At 41.9% G+C, this 14,420-nt stretch overlaps 1 protein-coding gene across 1 annotated transcript in view; it reads left to right on the top strand.

Moving 5' to 3' along the window:
• galnt18b (UDP-N-acetyl-alpha-D-galactosamine:polypeptide N-acetylgalactosaminyltransferase 18b) overlaps nucleotides 1-14,420 on the top strand; it is a 77,738-nt gene that overhangs the window by 48,049 nt on the left and 15,269 nt on the right. The window contains exons 4-6 of the mRNA XM_035416815.1: nucleotides 7,916-8,099; nucleotides 9,778-9,975; nucleotides 10,907-11,021. Of these exons, the coding sequence (XP_035272706.1) occupies nucleotides 7,916-8,099; nucleotides 9,778-9,975; nucleotides 10,907-11,021 (497 nt within the window). The remainder of the gene's footprint in view (nucleotides 1-7,915; nucleotides 8,100-9,777; nucleotides 9,976-10,906; nucleotides 11,022-14,420) is intronic.

Here is a 14,420-nt window from a genome sequence, read left to right on the forward strand (position 1 = left end):
AGCCCCTGTTTGACTGGCTGCAGCCTTGCCCGTCTCCCTGGCCGTACAGTATCAGTGAAAAAATAAGTGCTCCGAGCTACTGGGCTTGAGGAACTTTCAGACACAACACTGTGCTGAAAGAGCGCCTTCTGGGCCTAGCAGTCGGCCAATTGAAACCGCTCTCTTGTGCTGTCCTGCCTTCCCTGCTGGAGGTGAGAGGTGATTCAGAGACTCCGCTGTGCCTCACTTCGCCTGGTACTTTCACTGGCTGTGCGTGTACTGACCCCCTACTCTCGTCTGTACTGATCCCCTGCACCCCACTGTGTGTGTGTGTGTGTGTGTGTGTATGTGTGTGTGTGTGTGTGCGCGCATGTGTGTGTGTGTTTGTGTGGAGGTTTCTGAGCCACTATCTCTAGATTTATTTCAGATTGTGAAGATTTACTGGCTCCATGCTCTCTCTCCCCACATTCTGCAGAGACTTAGATTGAGTGATCTGACTGTGTGGAGCCCCTTTCATTCAGAGAACTACCCACAACATCTTTCTTCGGCTCCCCGAAGCCAGCCACAGCTTTAAACTCCCACCAGCAGCTTTACAAAGTGTTTGCAGGGGCGTTTCAGTGGGATCTGTGCGACTAATAAACACTGTCAGTGTGTTGACCAGCTTTATTGTGTCTAAGCCTCAAGTCTACAGAGTCTACTGCGTTGTTGTGAGATACCTGTAGCTGGCAGATTTGGCCCTGTCATGGTTAGTGTACGGGAGATGTGCAGTTATAGGTCCACCCAGGGATACCACCTGCTGTCCCCTGCTACACTGCTACCAGTTGATAGAAAAGACCAGGACATTGATGAGCTTCCACTAGCCAGCATGGGGACAAACAGAGGGGACCACACTTAGCAGTCACAAAAGTTTCAGAATTAAGGGCAGTTCAGGACACAGGGTAACACTATACAGAAATCTAAATCTGACAAAAAACCTAACTTTCCATTCATCGTTACAATTACAGTTCTTGAAGGCTCCCGACATCCACCACATCTCCCACTGCACCTTTCTGTTCACATTATGTCATAACAATGTGGCATAATGGCCAGGATTCAATCACCATTTGTTTTTTACAAATGTGAAAGTGAAAAGAAAGTTTTTCTTTGAAAGTAAAAGTTAAGATTTCGTGTTTATTGAATCTGAGCCAATGTATTAATTAGCAAGACTTTATTCAGATAGAAACTAGACAATAGAATTGGAAGATAAAAGGCAGGCATGCCAAGGGAGTATTATTGAAGTTATTCAAAACATGAAACAACTAATTTCAGCCATGATGCAGACAATCCAATAAAACTGAACAGATTTAATCATAGAATTTAAATAATTCACTGTTTCTTTCATTATTTTATTCCCTATACATTCCTCTCTATTTCACTCTTATCTCTTGTGAGGGTTATTGTGGTATTGGTTCCACAAGAAATTTCAATAAAGACACGTCACTCACTCTAGAAAAGAAATACTTTATTAAACTCATCCATGAGGATTTGACCTTCTCAGAGGTTATCAGAAGTTGAAGAACCACAGACATTAATAAGTTTCTACATCTGGTCTTGTTTCAAGTTCCTTTTGCTTTTTATTTTTATCATTTAGATAATACTTGGTAAGAGGTAGCATTCTGATGTTTATTCCGTGTGCCAGGAAGGCATTCTCCCCCACAAGGGTGACTGACACGGATGGCTGCTTGTGTAGCACACACACTCACAGAAGAGATTCCCTCCTGTATCACTGCTGAGTGATTTTCTGCTGTGCTATAAGAGACAATACTGGATTAATCCAGTGTCCCAGCTCAAACTAACCTGGAGATTCAAACAAGTCTGAAAACTCCCCGGGAGTAAAAAGTTTCATTTGCACCACAGAATGGTCGCAGATGTCCTCTATGCAGACTGAACTACAAAATGAATTCACTTTCACGTGTAACTATTCAGTGCTGCACGAGTGCAGACCTGTGTATATCCTGATTGAACTATCCATCTGCACAGTTTAGTTTAAACTTCAGAATAACACCCCCCCCCCCCCCCATCCAAGTCTCCCTTTTGATTACTGTTATGATAGGGCATGGCATATTGTGTGTTTTTTCCTGTGTTAAAACCATGCAAATTACTGTGGAATTAATCTATGCTAACGCTCAGGAGTATACAGTACCTGCGGTGAAATAATCTGTTGTTGGGGAGGAAACCCTTTACACCGCTGTTCTGCTCCACTGGCCGTACTCTAGCAAGCCCCGGCAGCCCCCGTAGTGTTCATTTGACAGGATAATTAACCTTAATACGGCATATTAATTTTTGAAAAGAAAAAAAAAAAAAAACTGCCCTTGTAGCGTAATTGCAGCAGATAGGCTTTGAGCGTTTCTGATCATTAGGGAGTCGGGCGAATGGTGGGTCGTTGTATGAGGAGCTGGGTCTTTACACAGGCTGAGGCTTTGAGTTGACATTGATGTATGTGATTTTGACTGAAGGTATATCGCACTTAAAGTATTGATCTTGGGGGTGGTAGGGGGGAGTCCAGGGATGATGTATATATATTCTGTTATACCACATCTGTGGACGTAGCTGTATGTGGTATTCTTGGCAGTATACTGTACTGTATTTGACATACGGCTTGCGAGTCAAAAGTGGATAAATTACTCATGAACAAATGAAAAGATCAGCCTTTTATTAAGTCGAGCTAATCCATCTGTAATCCCACATCAATGGATATCATGTTGACTTAAATGGCTGAAATGACGTGTTGCTGCCCTTGAAATCAAGGTTAGCTTTCAAGATACTAAAAGATTATCAAATGCGATTTCGTACACAGCAAGTGTTCTCAGTGAGATAATTATGTCTGTGCTGCTCTCTGTATTAATTGCAAGGCAAAGATGGAAGATTTAATAGATGGAGGGTGTATGTGAATGCTCTGTCAAATGACATCAGGAACTTTCATTATATCTTTCCTAGGTTTAAACAATGGCTGTTTGGTTTATTTGTGTTTCAGTTAGTAATTCATACTCTTCATGTCTTGCTGTCATTGTAAAAACCCTGTCACTCTTACAAGACTATATTTCAAATCATTTTTTGTTGAAATATTTTGAAAGAGATATAGGAATTATGTTGCTATTGCTTGTGCTTAGAACCAAAAAATTGATATGGCCTGTATTCATTCAACATTTGTTCTTAACTTTGACACACAAGTAAATGTAAGCATTACACCTTTTCTTCACAAACTCAGTTTGGCAAATTTAGTTTTAGGGATTTAGTTTAGCTGAACTTGACTACCTGTATTTGTGAAGAACAAAAAATAATTAGTTAAGAACGAATGCTGATTGTATCCGAGTCTCAAAATGCTACGCTTGACAAAATGCATGAAAATCAAGGAGCAGGTTCTGCTGGTGTGTAGGCAGGTTTCAGTGAGGAGATGCCTCCCCGAATATGCTTTCATAAAGCGTATTCATTCTACATCTCTGTTTTTCAGGCTGAGTACTGTGCAGTCTCTCTAAAGAGCAGTTTCAGTCTGGAAGTAAAGAAGTCGAACAGATCCGAGCCTCTACAGTATGCAGCAAACCTAGGTCTGATTTGAACCAACATTTTTACTTATGAAATAGGTTTACTGTACAAATAAATTAATTTTTTTTCTTCCCAATTTGGCAAATTCAGCAATCATCAAATTTAACACACCAAACTGCCAGGATATTGTAATTAGCTAATATACATAGATTTAGATACATAACAAGATATACCACTCTTGAGCAGGCAATGTATGGCGTGCCAAATGAGATTAGCTGGAGCTGATAAAAGTACTATGTTATTAATTCTGGCAGCGAGATGCATTCCTTAACTCCTCATCCGTGACTTGACTGATGGCTCACACTGCGCAGTAATTATGATGGAGCTAAGCTGCTTTTGTTTTAGCGGTGTAATACCCATCATATTTCGCACAATCTCCACAAAATAATCCTGCAAATGGCTGCCGTTCTTTGTAATCTGACGCAATGAGAACTGTGCACAGTGCGGGCGCTAGAGCTAGTATCCTTCCACGGTGAACGGGAGGTAGAAAGATAAAGCACGGAGCCAACTATAGCACAGAGACGTGTTTGGAGAATGCGTGCGTGTGTCCAGCAGCTGACGTCAGTTTACCCATGGATTTCTTCACACCCTTGTGCCAGAACCTTCAAACTGAATTTTTACATCTTGCGTAGTATTTTCCTTACACGGTTGCGGTGACACCGTTGTGCCTGTTATGCTACATTAGTGTTTTTATGCAAGTATAGTTAGGTCAGTTCTGGCCAGAAGTCTTATTGACTTGGCCATGGGCCTCTGCTGAGGTAATGGACCTGTTACTCTAATTGGTTTGTTATGATTGATGGTGATCCATTACATTTTGTCATTGTTATTCCCAATCAATTCTCTTGCATTTGAATTGCTTTATTGCAAATGATATGAAAAAATATCTGCGAAGCAAATGTAGTCCACGGAGATTCATCATTTCTGTATCCGTACTGTGTGGACTCCATGACAGGGAATGTATCAAACTGAAGGGTGAAAAGTTGGAAACATGAGGATCCACAGTTTTACCCTCTCATTAATCACAAAGAGGCCTCGGTTACATGTCAGGGCTCATATATTATACATAGGACAATGGATGCATTAGCTTCACTTATTTTACTTGAATATTTCATACGAGAACGGTACTTTGCACAGAAAAGTTCAGCATGCTTTATGAATAGTGAGGGAAGGTATTTGAGAATGGCCTCTCATGTGCTTGGTTAAACAGGGCAGGTCATTGCTCCTTCAGAACAACCTACACACTTCACTTGTGCCTTAAGTACACTCAGTGTCATCACACTTCTAGCAGTTGACCTACCTAATTAGATAAAGGATGAAGGTTTAAAAAAAAAAAAGTATTTCCATGATTATGTCTCGTTTTAAATGTGGGCGGGAGGGAACGGCTACTAAGTGGCAGAATTAGTGATGTCCTTTTCAAACGGAAGAATTTGTACTGCTGTCTCCTGCCATCAGTTTGATTCAGTGTGTTTGTGAGGAGTGATGGTGTTTGGAGCAGTGTGTTTGTGAGGAGGGATGGTGTTTGGAGCAGTGTATATGTGAGGAGCAGTGTGTATGTGAGGAGCAGTGTGTTTGTGAGGAGGGATGGTGTTTAGAGCAGTCTGTTTATGGGATTCATGCCATATAGGGCAGTGTGTTTATGGGGAGTGACGGTGTTTGGAGCCATGTGTTTATGATTCATGCCATATGGAGTGTGGTTGTGCTGGCACCACTGAAAGATTTTGGCACAGCTGTTTTAATCATTGTTACAGCACAACTGCAGCCAGGACTGCTTCCTCTAGCCAATCCAAACTCAGCTGTCAGCTCCTTCTGTTATCTCCTATTCTGGATATTTGTTGCTGGTAAAGACACCGCAGTGGCCAAATACATGTGTCTAAATAAGAACGGATTTTGTAGATAATATTCTCTAAATAAAATTCTGGATACTAATCATGCAGTGGTCTGTGTTGACATCGATGCAATTGATGGAGAGTTTCTTCTGATACTTGTTCACAGCACATGTGTATTATGTTCAAACAGCCTTCAGCTTCAGTCTTGTTCGGAAGTGTCTGTATATTTTGCCTCTGAGTAGACAATGCTCATATATTGGTAAGCACAGATGGGATAAACATGAGTTTGGATTCCTTAATGCAAAGAAAACCTCTTGCAAGTTTCTTGCCCTTGCCGAGGAGTTCAGAAAGAGTCTGGTGTCTTATAGGATTTTAATTGTTAAAGTGCTCTTGGCACGGAGATATTTGGAGGTGGTGTACTGCAGACTGTAATTTGTGGGATACGAGCTGGGGATTCTGTGGGCATTAGAGCAGCGTACGAGGCTCTGTACAGGAGTGCAGACATACCGTATCAATGCCATCTACTGTGCGAGAGGAGGTGCAGTGTGGAGTGGTGTGGAATCCATTTAAATAATAGAGGTAAAAAAGGTAAAGTCTTAGTTAACTTCTGATTTTGCTTTAAAGGCTGCACATCCCTTTAAATCTAACATCTCTGCCTATGTGCAGTTGATATAGCTTCATTAAAATATAGATGTGAAGTCAGACTTAACGTGTATGCCAGCTTTATGGTCTTTGTACCGTGATCAAGCCTGGCTCAGTTAGAATTCAGAGATACATGGAGTCAGAGCCCTCAGCAGGGAGTGAGCAGAGCCTGTCCTATTCCATTCTAGCACCTTTTGTGGGCTGTTGCAGGGGCTGGTATTGACAGATTGCCCAATTCACCCATTTGTCCCTTTCGCCCATTCTCTCGGGCCATCAGTGTCGCTGTGAGCCTAGTTTGTCTCCAGGAAAGGGAGAGGCTTTATTCATCATCACACCCCAGTTTTGTCAGGAGTGTGGTGCGTGCTATCTTTAATCATTTCGGTCTTACGCTCAGCCAGATAGCCATGACAACAGTGGCCGTGATACACTGATACACACCCGTCTCACCACTGTGATGAGGAAAGGAATAGCACTCTAACAATGCGCCAAATTGATTGACTCATATAAAAAACAATCAAATGATGACCATTACCCAACCCGCTGAGTCCAGGTCAGCATTATGGCAAGAATAAAACAGTCAGTTTCAGCCATTTTTCCTCATCATTCTGTCCTGTCTCAGCTGCTCTGAGTGGCCTGCCTAGTGGATTCCTTGCTGGACCATAACTCGAAAATATAGATTTCTGGTTATTTGCCATAGAGTTGTTGTTTATGTATTTTTAAATGGACCCCAGTTTTAGACAGTATAGAGCTTGTACAGTCTAACTATCTGAGGGCGTTGGTACAATGGACTTCTGTGGTGGACCTTTGTGCTGAAACTAGCCAATTTAAATGACACAGTGAAAATATATTTTTTTGAAGTACTTTTGAGTACTTTTTAAAATATTTTGAGATATTATATAACAGTGCTTTCCAACACCTACTGCTTTTCAGAATGCTGCCACTTTGGCGTGCTTTCAGAAAAACCTGCAAACCACTTTGTAGGTCTGTGGGTATTCAAACATTTCAATGCTTTTGTGTAACAGTGTAATGTAAAGGCACTGCATGCACAAGAGGCTAGTAATGACAGATTGATATGCACATTGAGAAACACTATTATTGAACTCACAACTAACTATAGCTAATCGGGCATAATCAGCATAATTGTAACGTATTAACATAATATACTCATAACGTAACTTAATTATGTGGCATAATGAGTGAATCTGTCTTTTCTCTGATCACATGCTTGTTTTGCACATGGGACTGAGTGTGGGCACTTATTATTTTCAGAGTGGAAACCGGTATCCAGGTCCTAAATCACCCTCTCCCAGAAACGCCTCATGTCACAGCTATGGCATCATATAGCCCTGTGGTAACCGAAGCATCCTCCTCGGCTGGCCAGGTCCGAGCCCCTCCTTACTGCAGGGCATCAGCAGAAGATGAATTATGGGCCAAATCATTGCCAATAAGTGTGTGTTGACCCATGAAGGCAATCAGTGCAGTCAGAGATGTGGCGGGGGTGGGGGGGGGGATGTGTTTGGGGGGGGTGGTTCACGGTCGTGTCATCACTGCAGAGCCCAGGGCATCCATCAGCAACTCCTCATTTGCAGACAAGGCTCTCTGCCATTCCTACTGATCTCAAAGGCTTTCTGGAATCCTGATTAAATTCACTGATATTGCATTATTTTTTCATGTATAAAAATGAAACAAATTGAAAAAAACTGGAAAGTCTGCAGAGAGGACAAGATGAAGAAAGGGAGGGAAGGGGAGAGAGAGAGAAAGAGAGAGAAAGAGAGAGAGAAAGAGGGAGAAAGAACCCACAGGCAGTTTTGATTTTCGCTGTACTTTACCATCTTTGATTTGGACCAGACCTCAGTATCTGTCTGCTGTGTTTCCAATGTGTGCAGAGGACCTGAAGGAAAAGCTGCAGGGCTTTGTGGACGAGACCAATGGCCAGCAGCCCGGCTTCATCAAGGTGGTGCGCCACACCCGGCAGGAGGGCCTGATCCGCTCGCGGGTCAGCGGGTGGAGGGCGGCCACTGCGCCTGTCGTGGCACTCTTCGATGCCCACGTGGAGTTCAACACTGGATGGTGAGCACCCCCCCCGTCTGTTTCTCACATATTCAACATTTCCTCTACTTGCTCACAGCAGGAGCACAAATGTCCTGCTGCTTCAAAAAATGTAAGCTCTTACTTGAGGTGGTAACAGATTTTATTTCTGCAGTAGTTGTTATTCATGTTAAGGCAATTTGAGAATCTTTCACTGGCTTTCACTGAGTCAAAAAAAAAGTGATTCAACTTTTTCCCTTTCCCTTGATTTCTTTGAAGTGCTTTTTTTTCTTTTCATGGACACAGTTTGATGAGCAAATTTTGTTTGTATTGTATTTGTTTGTATGTATTTAATCTTAAGTTAAGAACAAATGTGGATTAAACCCTGGTCTTTTTACTGGAGGTGAAGATGGCTGTGTCACCTGAGCACTGGTGTATCGCACATGGTGATAAAGTATCAAATCTGTTCCACACTTCCTCAGGTCAAAGAGATAGTTTCTCTAGCAGAGTTTTCCTGTCACATAATCTTACCCTCAGCGGCCTGATCCAAATCTTTCAGAGGCTTTGAACGGCTTCCAAAATGTTTGTGCCTTTAATCCATACTGACCAACTCCTGATACAGAAAACAACCTTAGATTACTGTGTCGGGAACATCAGCTTTCAGGAATTCATTTGAGGACACATTTTTACACCAATGAGTAATACACGCTTGTTATACTTCATATATTTGGCAGGGGTGCAAATGGCCTTACAAACCTCTTAAATGGAATGACATTTTTATATTTTTTAAATAATTGTGCTATTTAAATACCTCTTTTTAGTTACTTGTTATGTTTTTGATGGCTGGAATTGTCATTCACAATAAACCAGAGGCACATTTTGAATTCTGTTGCTCATGTTGTCCTGTTTTGAATGTTGATTCTGTGATTTTTCTTCTTTTCTTTTTTTTTGCAGAATTAATTAGCATAAACCTTTGTGTATTTAGCCTTATTGATTCTGAATGTGGCTCTTTTTGAAAGATACCAAGATTACCATAATTAAGTGAGCGGGTGACAGGCATCCATATTAATCACATCGCCGTGCAGTTAAAGTTTCAATTATCTGGCGAGTTGTTCAGGGAGGTTTTTGTGCAAATGGCAGTGATCAATAGGTCGCGTGACTGTCCAAGCAATTTATTATGCAGTAAATGAAATTCATATGCATTACCTTAGGAAGGGCATATTGCATGGGAAGAAGGAAGTTTTATTATCTAGGCAGTGGATTTGTATGAATATGTATGAGCTTTTGAAATGAAACAGTCCAGTAGAAACCTCGACTATATAACCCGCTCTTTCAGTCACAAGCCGTACAAATTCATGCCATAGCAATGTACGGCTATCTCAGAAATAGATTTCCATTAAGATTTTTCCTGTGTCTGTGGACAACATAACTGTAAGGGTGAAGGGTTTTATAATGAATAAATTAGAAATAGATCACACTATAAAGAATAAGTAAGATATGGATCGTATATTTGCTGGCAATACGGAAAAGAGCCCAAACACAAATTCCTATTTCTCTGATATGTCACTATCTAGTAAAAGGAATAAAATGAGCTTCTTTGAAGTGCTGGATGTTTCTGGAGTATTTCTCTCTGCTTTCTGGTATGTTGAAATGGATTAAACACTTGATTTTATCTGGGTCTCTGAGGAAACGGTAATAGGGTTTGCCATTGTGTTCTAAGGGCTGAACCTATCCTGCTGAGAATTAAGGAGGACCGAACTCGAATCATCTCCCCGTCGTTCGACAATATTAAATACGACACATTCGAGATCGAGGAGTACCCGTTGTCTGCACAAGGCTTTGACTGGGAGCTGTGGTGTCGCTACCTAAACCCACCGAAGTCCTGGTGGAACAAGGCCAACTCCACTGCTCCTATCAGGTAACTGGGATCTTGCTAATGTACACTTCACTATGTGTTTCCTGCACACTGTAAAGACAATGGTGTATTCATACATATGTGTGAAAGACTATTTAATAAAAAGACCTAGGCCTGGATCATAGAGTTTGAGTTTCTTGTGGTGATCTCTGAACCCACCAAATCTGCCTTTGTGAAAAAAGTAATGCTTGCGAAAAGAAATTAATAGCATTAAAATGTATATGTTTATTGTCCAAATAATTTGCCGTTACAAAGTGACTTTTCTGTGGAGATGGCTTGCAGGTCTTGTTTCAATCCAGGCATCGCCTTATTGTAACACAGTGCTGTATTAATCAGGGAGGGAATAGCATATTCCCTTAAGGTGTATCGTTAGTTTTCTTTGCATCACGCTGAAGGAACCCGCAGCCATTAAAGTGCACGAGTGCTTACTGATGTGGCTTCACAGAGACAAATCTATACGTAGGAGTACAGCTTATTTAAATGTACCATGGCCTGTGGCAGATTTAAAGAGTCTTCTTAAAGATCAATGCTCCTTAATGTGTGTGAATAATGGAGGCAACCTCCCACCTCAGGGCTGTGGAGTTTCTGGTGGAGGCGCTTTCAGCCTCGGTGCTCTGTGATCGATACAACAGTGGCCCCCTGAACAGCATGCAAAGCGCGCGTGGAAATATTTTTCCACCCCCTCAGCCATGAGGGATTTATGTTTATTGCACCCATACGCAAACAAGCAGCGTGGCAGATTAATTTAGCGCTGGCCATGAAGAAAGTACTGCGCTCATGTTTAGTCATGGTTTATTTTCATATCGCAGGCTTGGAGGTTCTCTGAAAGAAATGACATTGAAAATTGTACAAAAGAAATGAGTTAATTAACTATTTAACCTGCGCCACTGCCTTGTCTGGTTACATTCTCAATGTCCCTCTTTGGTCCCTGTAGGAGCCCAGCTCTGATTGGCTGCTTTGTGGTGGACAGGCAGTACTTTGAGGAAATCGGCCTTCTGGATGAGGGGATGGAGGTGTACGGGGGAGAGAACGTGGAGCTGGGTGTCAGAGTAAGTCCCAGGGAAAGACAGTTCTTGCATGTACACCCCCATTACTTCTGAGTCTGTATCAGCAACAGTGACAACAGCTTTATAGTGTGGCCCCTTTATTTCTTTTATAACATATGCAAGAAAACAAACACAGACATCACTGGGAGGGAACGGGATGAAGCCTCTCTTTGGCAGATGTTCAAAGTTTTCTCGCTTTGTTCCTGTTTCCATTTTGTTACTCAGCGAACCCATTAGTGGCTGTGTTAAGCAATCTGCTGTCCCATTATGGGAACATATGGCTCTGCTGCCAGGGCAGGTTTGACTGATGCAAAGCGCCCCCTCTCCCTCCGGCCTCTCCGGTTACTACTGGGCGCCCAGAGCTCAGACTCACATCGGTGCTGTAATCACATTATCTTCAGTCAGCTGATTCGAGTTGACACAACACAATTCTGCCATTACATTGCAACCGCTGCAGCCATTACACTGCAACAACATTAGCACAAATTCAACTGGCCTTTGCTTATCGCCTCCGATATTCAGGAGACCCTCTGTAATTTCTTTTAAAAATAATCATTTACAGAAAATATTTTTAAATATAAAAATTAATTTAAAATAAAAGTGTTGTATGGCTTGTATTGCTTCTCCCGCAAATGATTATATGCATCATTTATAGTTTGTCATTCGCATATGTACATACATACGCACACACACACACACACACACACAGCGCCACTGCTCCAGGCAGACTACACGAAAGTGTATTTGTTATCTCCCAGGTGGTTAGCCGAACGACAGGCAGGAATTATTCATCCGGTCATTCTGTCGATAATGTGCAGTTCCTGTGAATGTCCATGCTTAAGCCTTGCTCCACGTATTGCACATTAGACTTGCTGTGTTGTGTAATGTACACCACTGGAAAGCTCCATACCAGCTCGGCAGTGGGACAGATGGGCCAAAGAAAGAGCTGGAATAATGTGGCATTCTCTGGTGAAGGCTCGTAATACAACCATAACATGCACTGTGTGGGGAATGAACTAACACCAGTCATACAGCAATCGGTTTCAACGAATGGCACCATATTGCCGGCGGACACGCCCATCAAACATGTCCATCGTCCAACCGCAATGCTACTGTATGTGGGTAATATGGCCCAGTATTACAGCACAGTCAGAGAATTGGCAGTCCACTGGGACCCACAGTGCAGCTGCATGCTCCCCAACCAGCAATGACTCAGATAATTGTTAATTACACAACAGGAGGGGGGATACATGTCACTATCAATCGCACAATGGGACAGAAGGGTCTCCATGTTGGATCTGCTTCATGTGTTTTGGAAAGCCAGGCTTTAAAGAAAGATAATGAGTTTTTTTTCTTGAAAACACAAACACTCTATTTCATCCTGTAAGAACTGCTGGAGCATCAGTGTGAACCGAAACCAAAAACAGGTGGTCAAGCTAGTCACCTGTGTTTTGCATTTGTAGAGATGACCTGCGGTGTTCTAATTGCTTAGCTGAGACAGGATTGGATTAAGTTGCTGGGCAGAGCAGGGTATTTGTTTTGATTGCTGGCTTGAAACAGGAAGTTTGCTGTGGAGGAACTGGCCCCTCGTTGTGCAGGTTGATTTGGCCGTGTCTGCAGTGCTTATATTCTGGCTGTGGGCTGTGATGGGGCTCCTAACAGATGGCAGTGCTGTGAGATGAGAGGTCGCAGAGACCCTGGCACCAGCTCCAGAGCTGCAGCTGCTCTGCACTCAAAGAGAGCCCCTCTCACCAGCACGGACACCAGCGTAGCGCTCACAGGAGCTGGAGTCTCCGTGCAGTCTCCATGCTGGCCGTGTGCCTCTCCTCAGCGCTGCAGCCTGGAGTGCAGGGGCTCTGCTGAGAAGCATGGCCACCAGCTTGAACGTTTCAGAATCAGGTCAATGCTGTGCCAGCCAGTGTATTTCGAGAGGTAAATAAACTCAAATACTCAATCAACATTTTAATTTCCAGCCTACTAATCATCTGAGCAATAATTAGCAGATTAATTACATCGTGTTACAGTGTTGAAATTGTAATAATGTAAAATGTAAATTAAAAATCACACAAAAATTATCCCCCTCTTTGTAGTTGTTGTTGTTGACTGAATTACCCAAAGAGCAAGCTTTAAACAAATGAAACAATATGAGAAGGTTATATGTTTGTATAATTGTATATCATGTGCGGATAAATAACAATTATGTAATTTCCTTCTGTTGTGTTATAATGAAAAAATGGGTGTTGGTACTTATACAGAATAAGCACTCTAACCTTCACAAACTGTTGTAAAACCTCTCCAGATGAAAAACAGCTACCAATTCCCCATCCTAACTGTAAGCCTTGTAGAATGAATCACAGCGGACAGCGTTGGTTTTAGCGACTGCCAAGTAGATTGTACTGTAAAATGAGATTGCTGAATCCGGCGATATAACTTATAAAGCTTTCATGTAAATGTGAGGCATTCACCCAGAGTATGAAATAGTCACACACATAAAATGTATGGAAGCTGTATGGATGTTCAGAAGCCAAGAATACTTGCCAGTTGGAGATGTGGAATTCACTTTATGCATAATTGCATAAACTAACCTGTTCAGTAAGTGCATTTGCAACAGGCTTAGTGGATGATTTTATTTAATCCCTCCTGTGCATAAAAGAGTAAACAAGATGAACAAACTGCCAGTAATTAACATCAGCATAGATCATTTGGTTTTTAGCAGCAGACTACGTGTCAGAACTACATGTCAGTACCTCTGGTCAGTACTGAACACAGTGCATGGTCGTTATTTGAGTCCATTATGTAAACTGACAGCTGATATTACAAATGAAGTAAATCTGTTCTGGACTAGATTTCATCCATCCAGCAATGTTTACTTGTGAAAGAGAAATTGAATTTAAGTACCTTGTTCAAGGTTACCATGGTAACTTGGCATTTATTTAATCCCTCGTATGAATGAATGAGTAAACAGGATTAACAAATCACCGATAATTAGCTTCAGTATGGATACTTTGGTTTTTAGCAGCAGACTACATATCAGTAATGAACACAGTGCATGGTAGTACATTTGAGTCCATATGTAAACTTATTCAAGGTTACTGTAGCAATGATGCATTCAGGATGTGAACCTACAGCCTTCCTGGTTACGTGCTTTGTTCCCACTGCTGCTGTTACTGAATTTACTCTTACAGTCTCCAGTGAGGTACACTGTGGTTGTGTCCAAAATGGCTTACTTGCCTACTATTGAGTATACAAATTGTATACAATTTTTCTTCTGACAAACATATTTCAGGCTTTGTTGCCATTTATGGGCAACAAATCTTCTCTTTCTGCTGGAACTATTACTTCACACTGAAGTTACCTTGAGCGCTCCCCACAATTGCGTACGCATGACCTGCATTGAGTCAA

The sequence above is a fragment of the Anguilla anguilla genome, chromosome 5 (genome assembly GCF_013347855.1).
Source record: "Anguilla anguilla isolate fAngAng1 chromosome 5, fAngAng1.pri, whole genome shotgun sequence".
Lineage (NCBI taxonomy): Eukaryota > Metazoa > Chordata > Actinopteri > Anguilliformes > Anguillidae > Anguilla > Anguilla anguilla.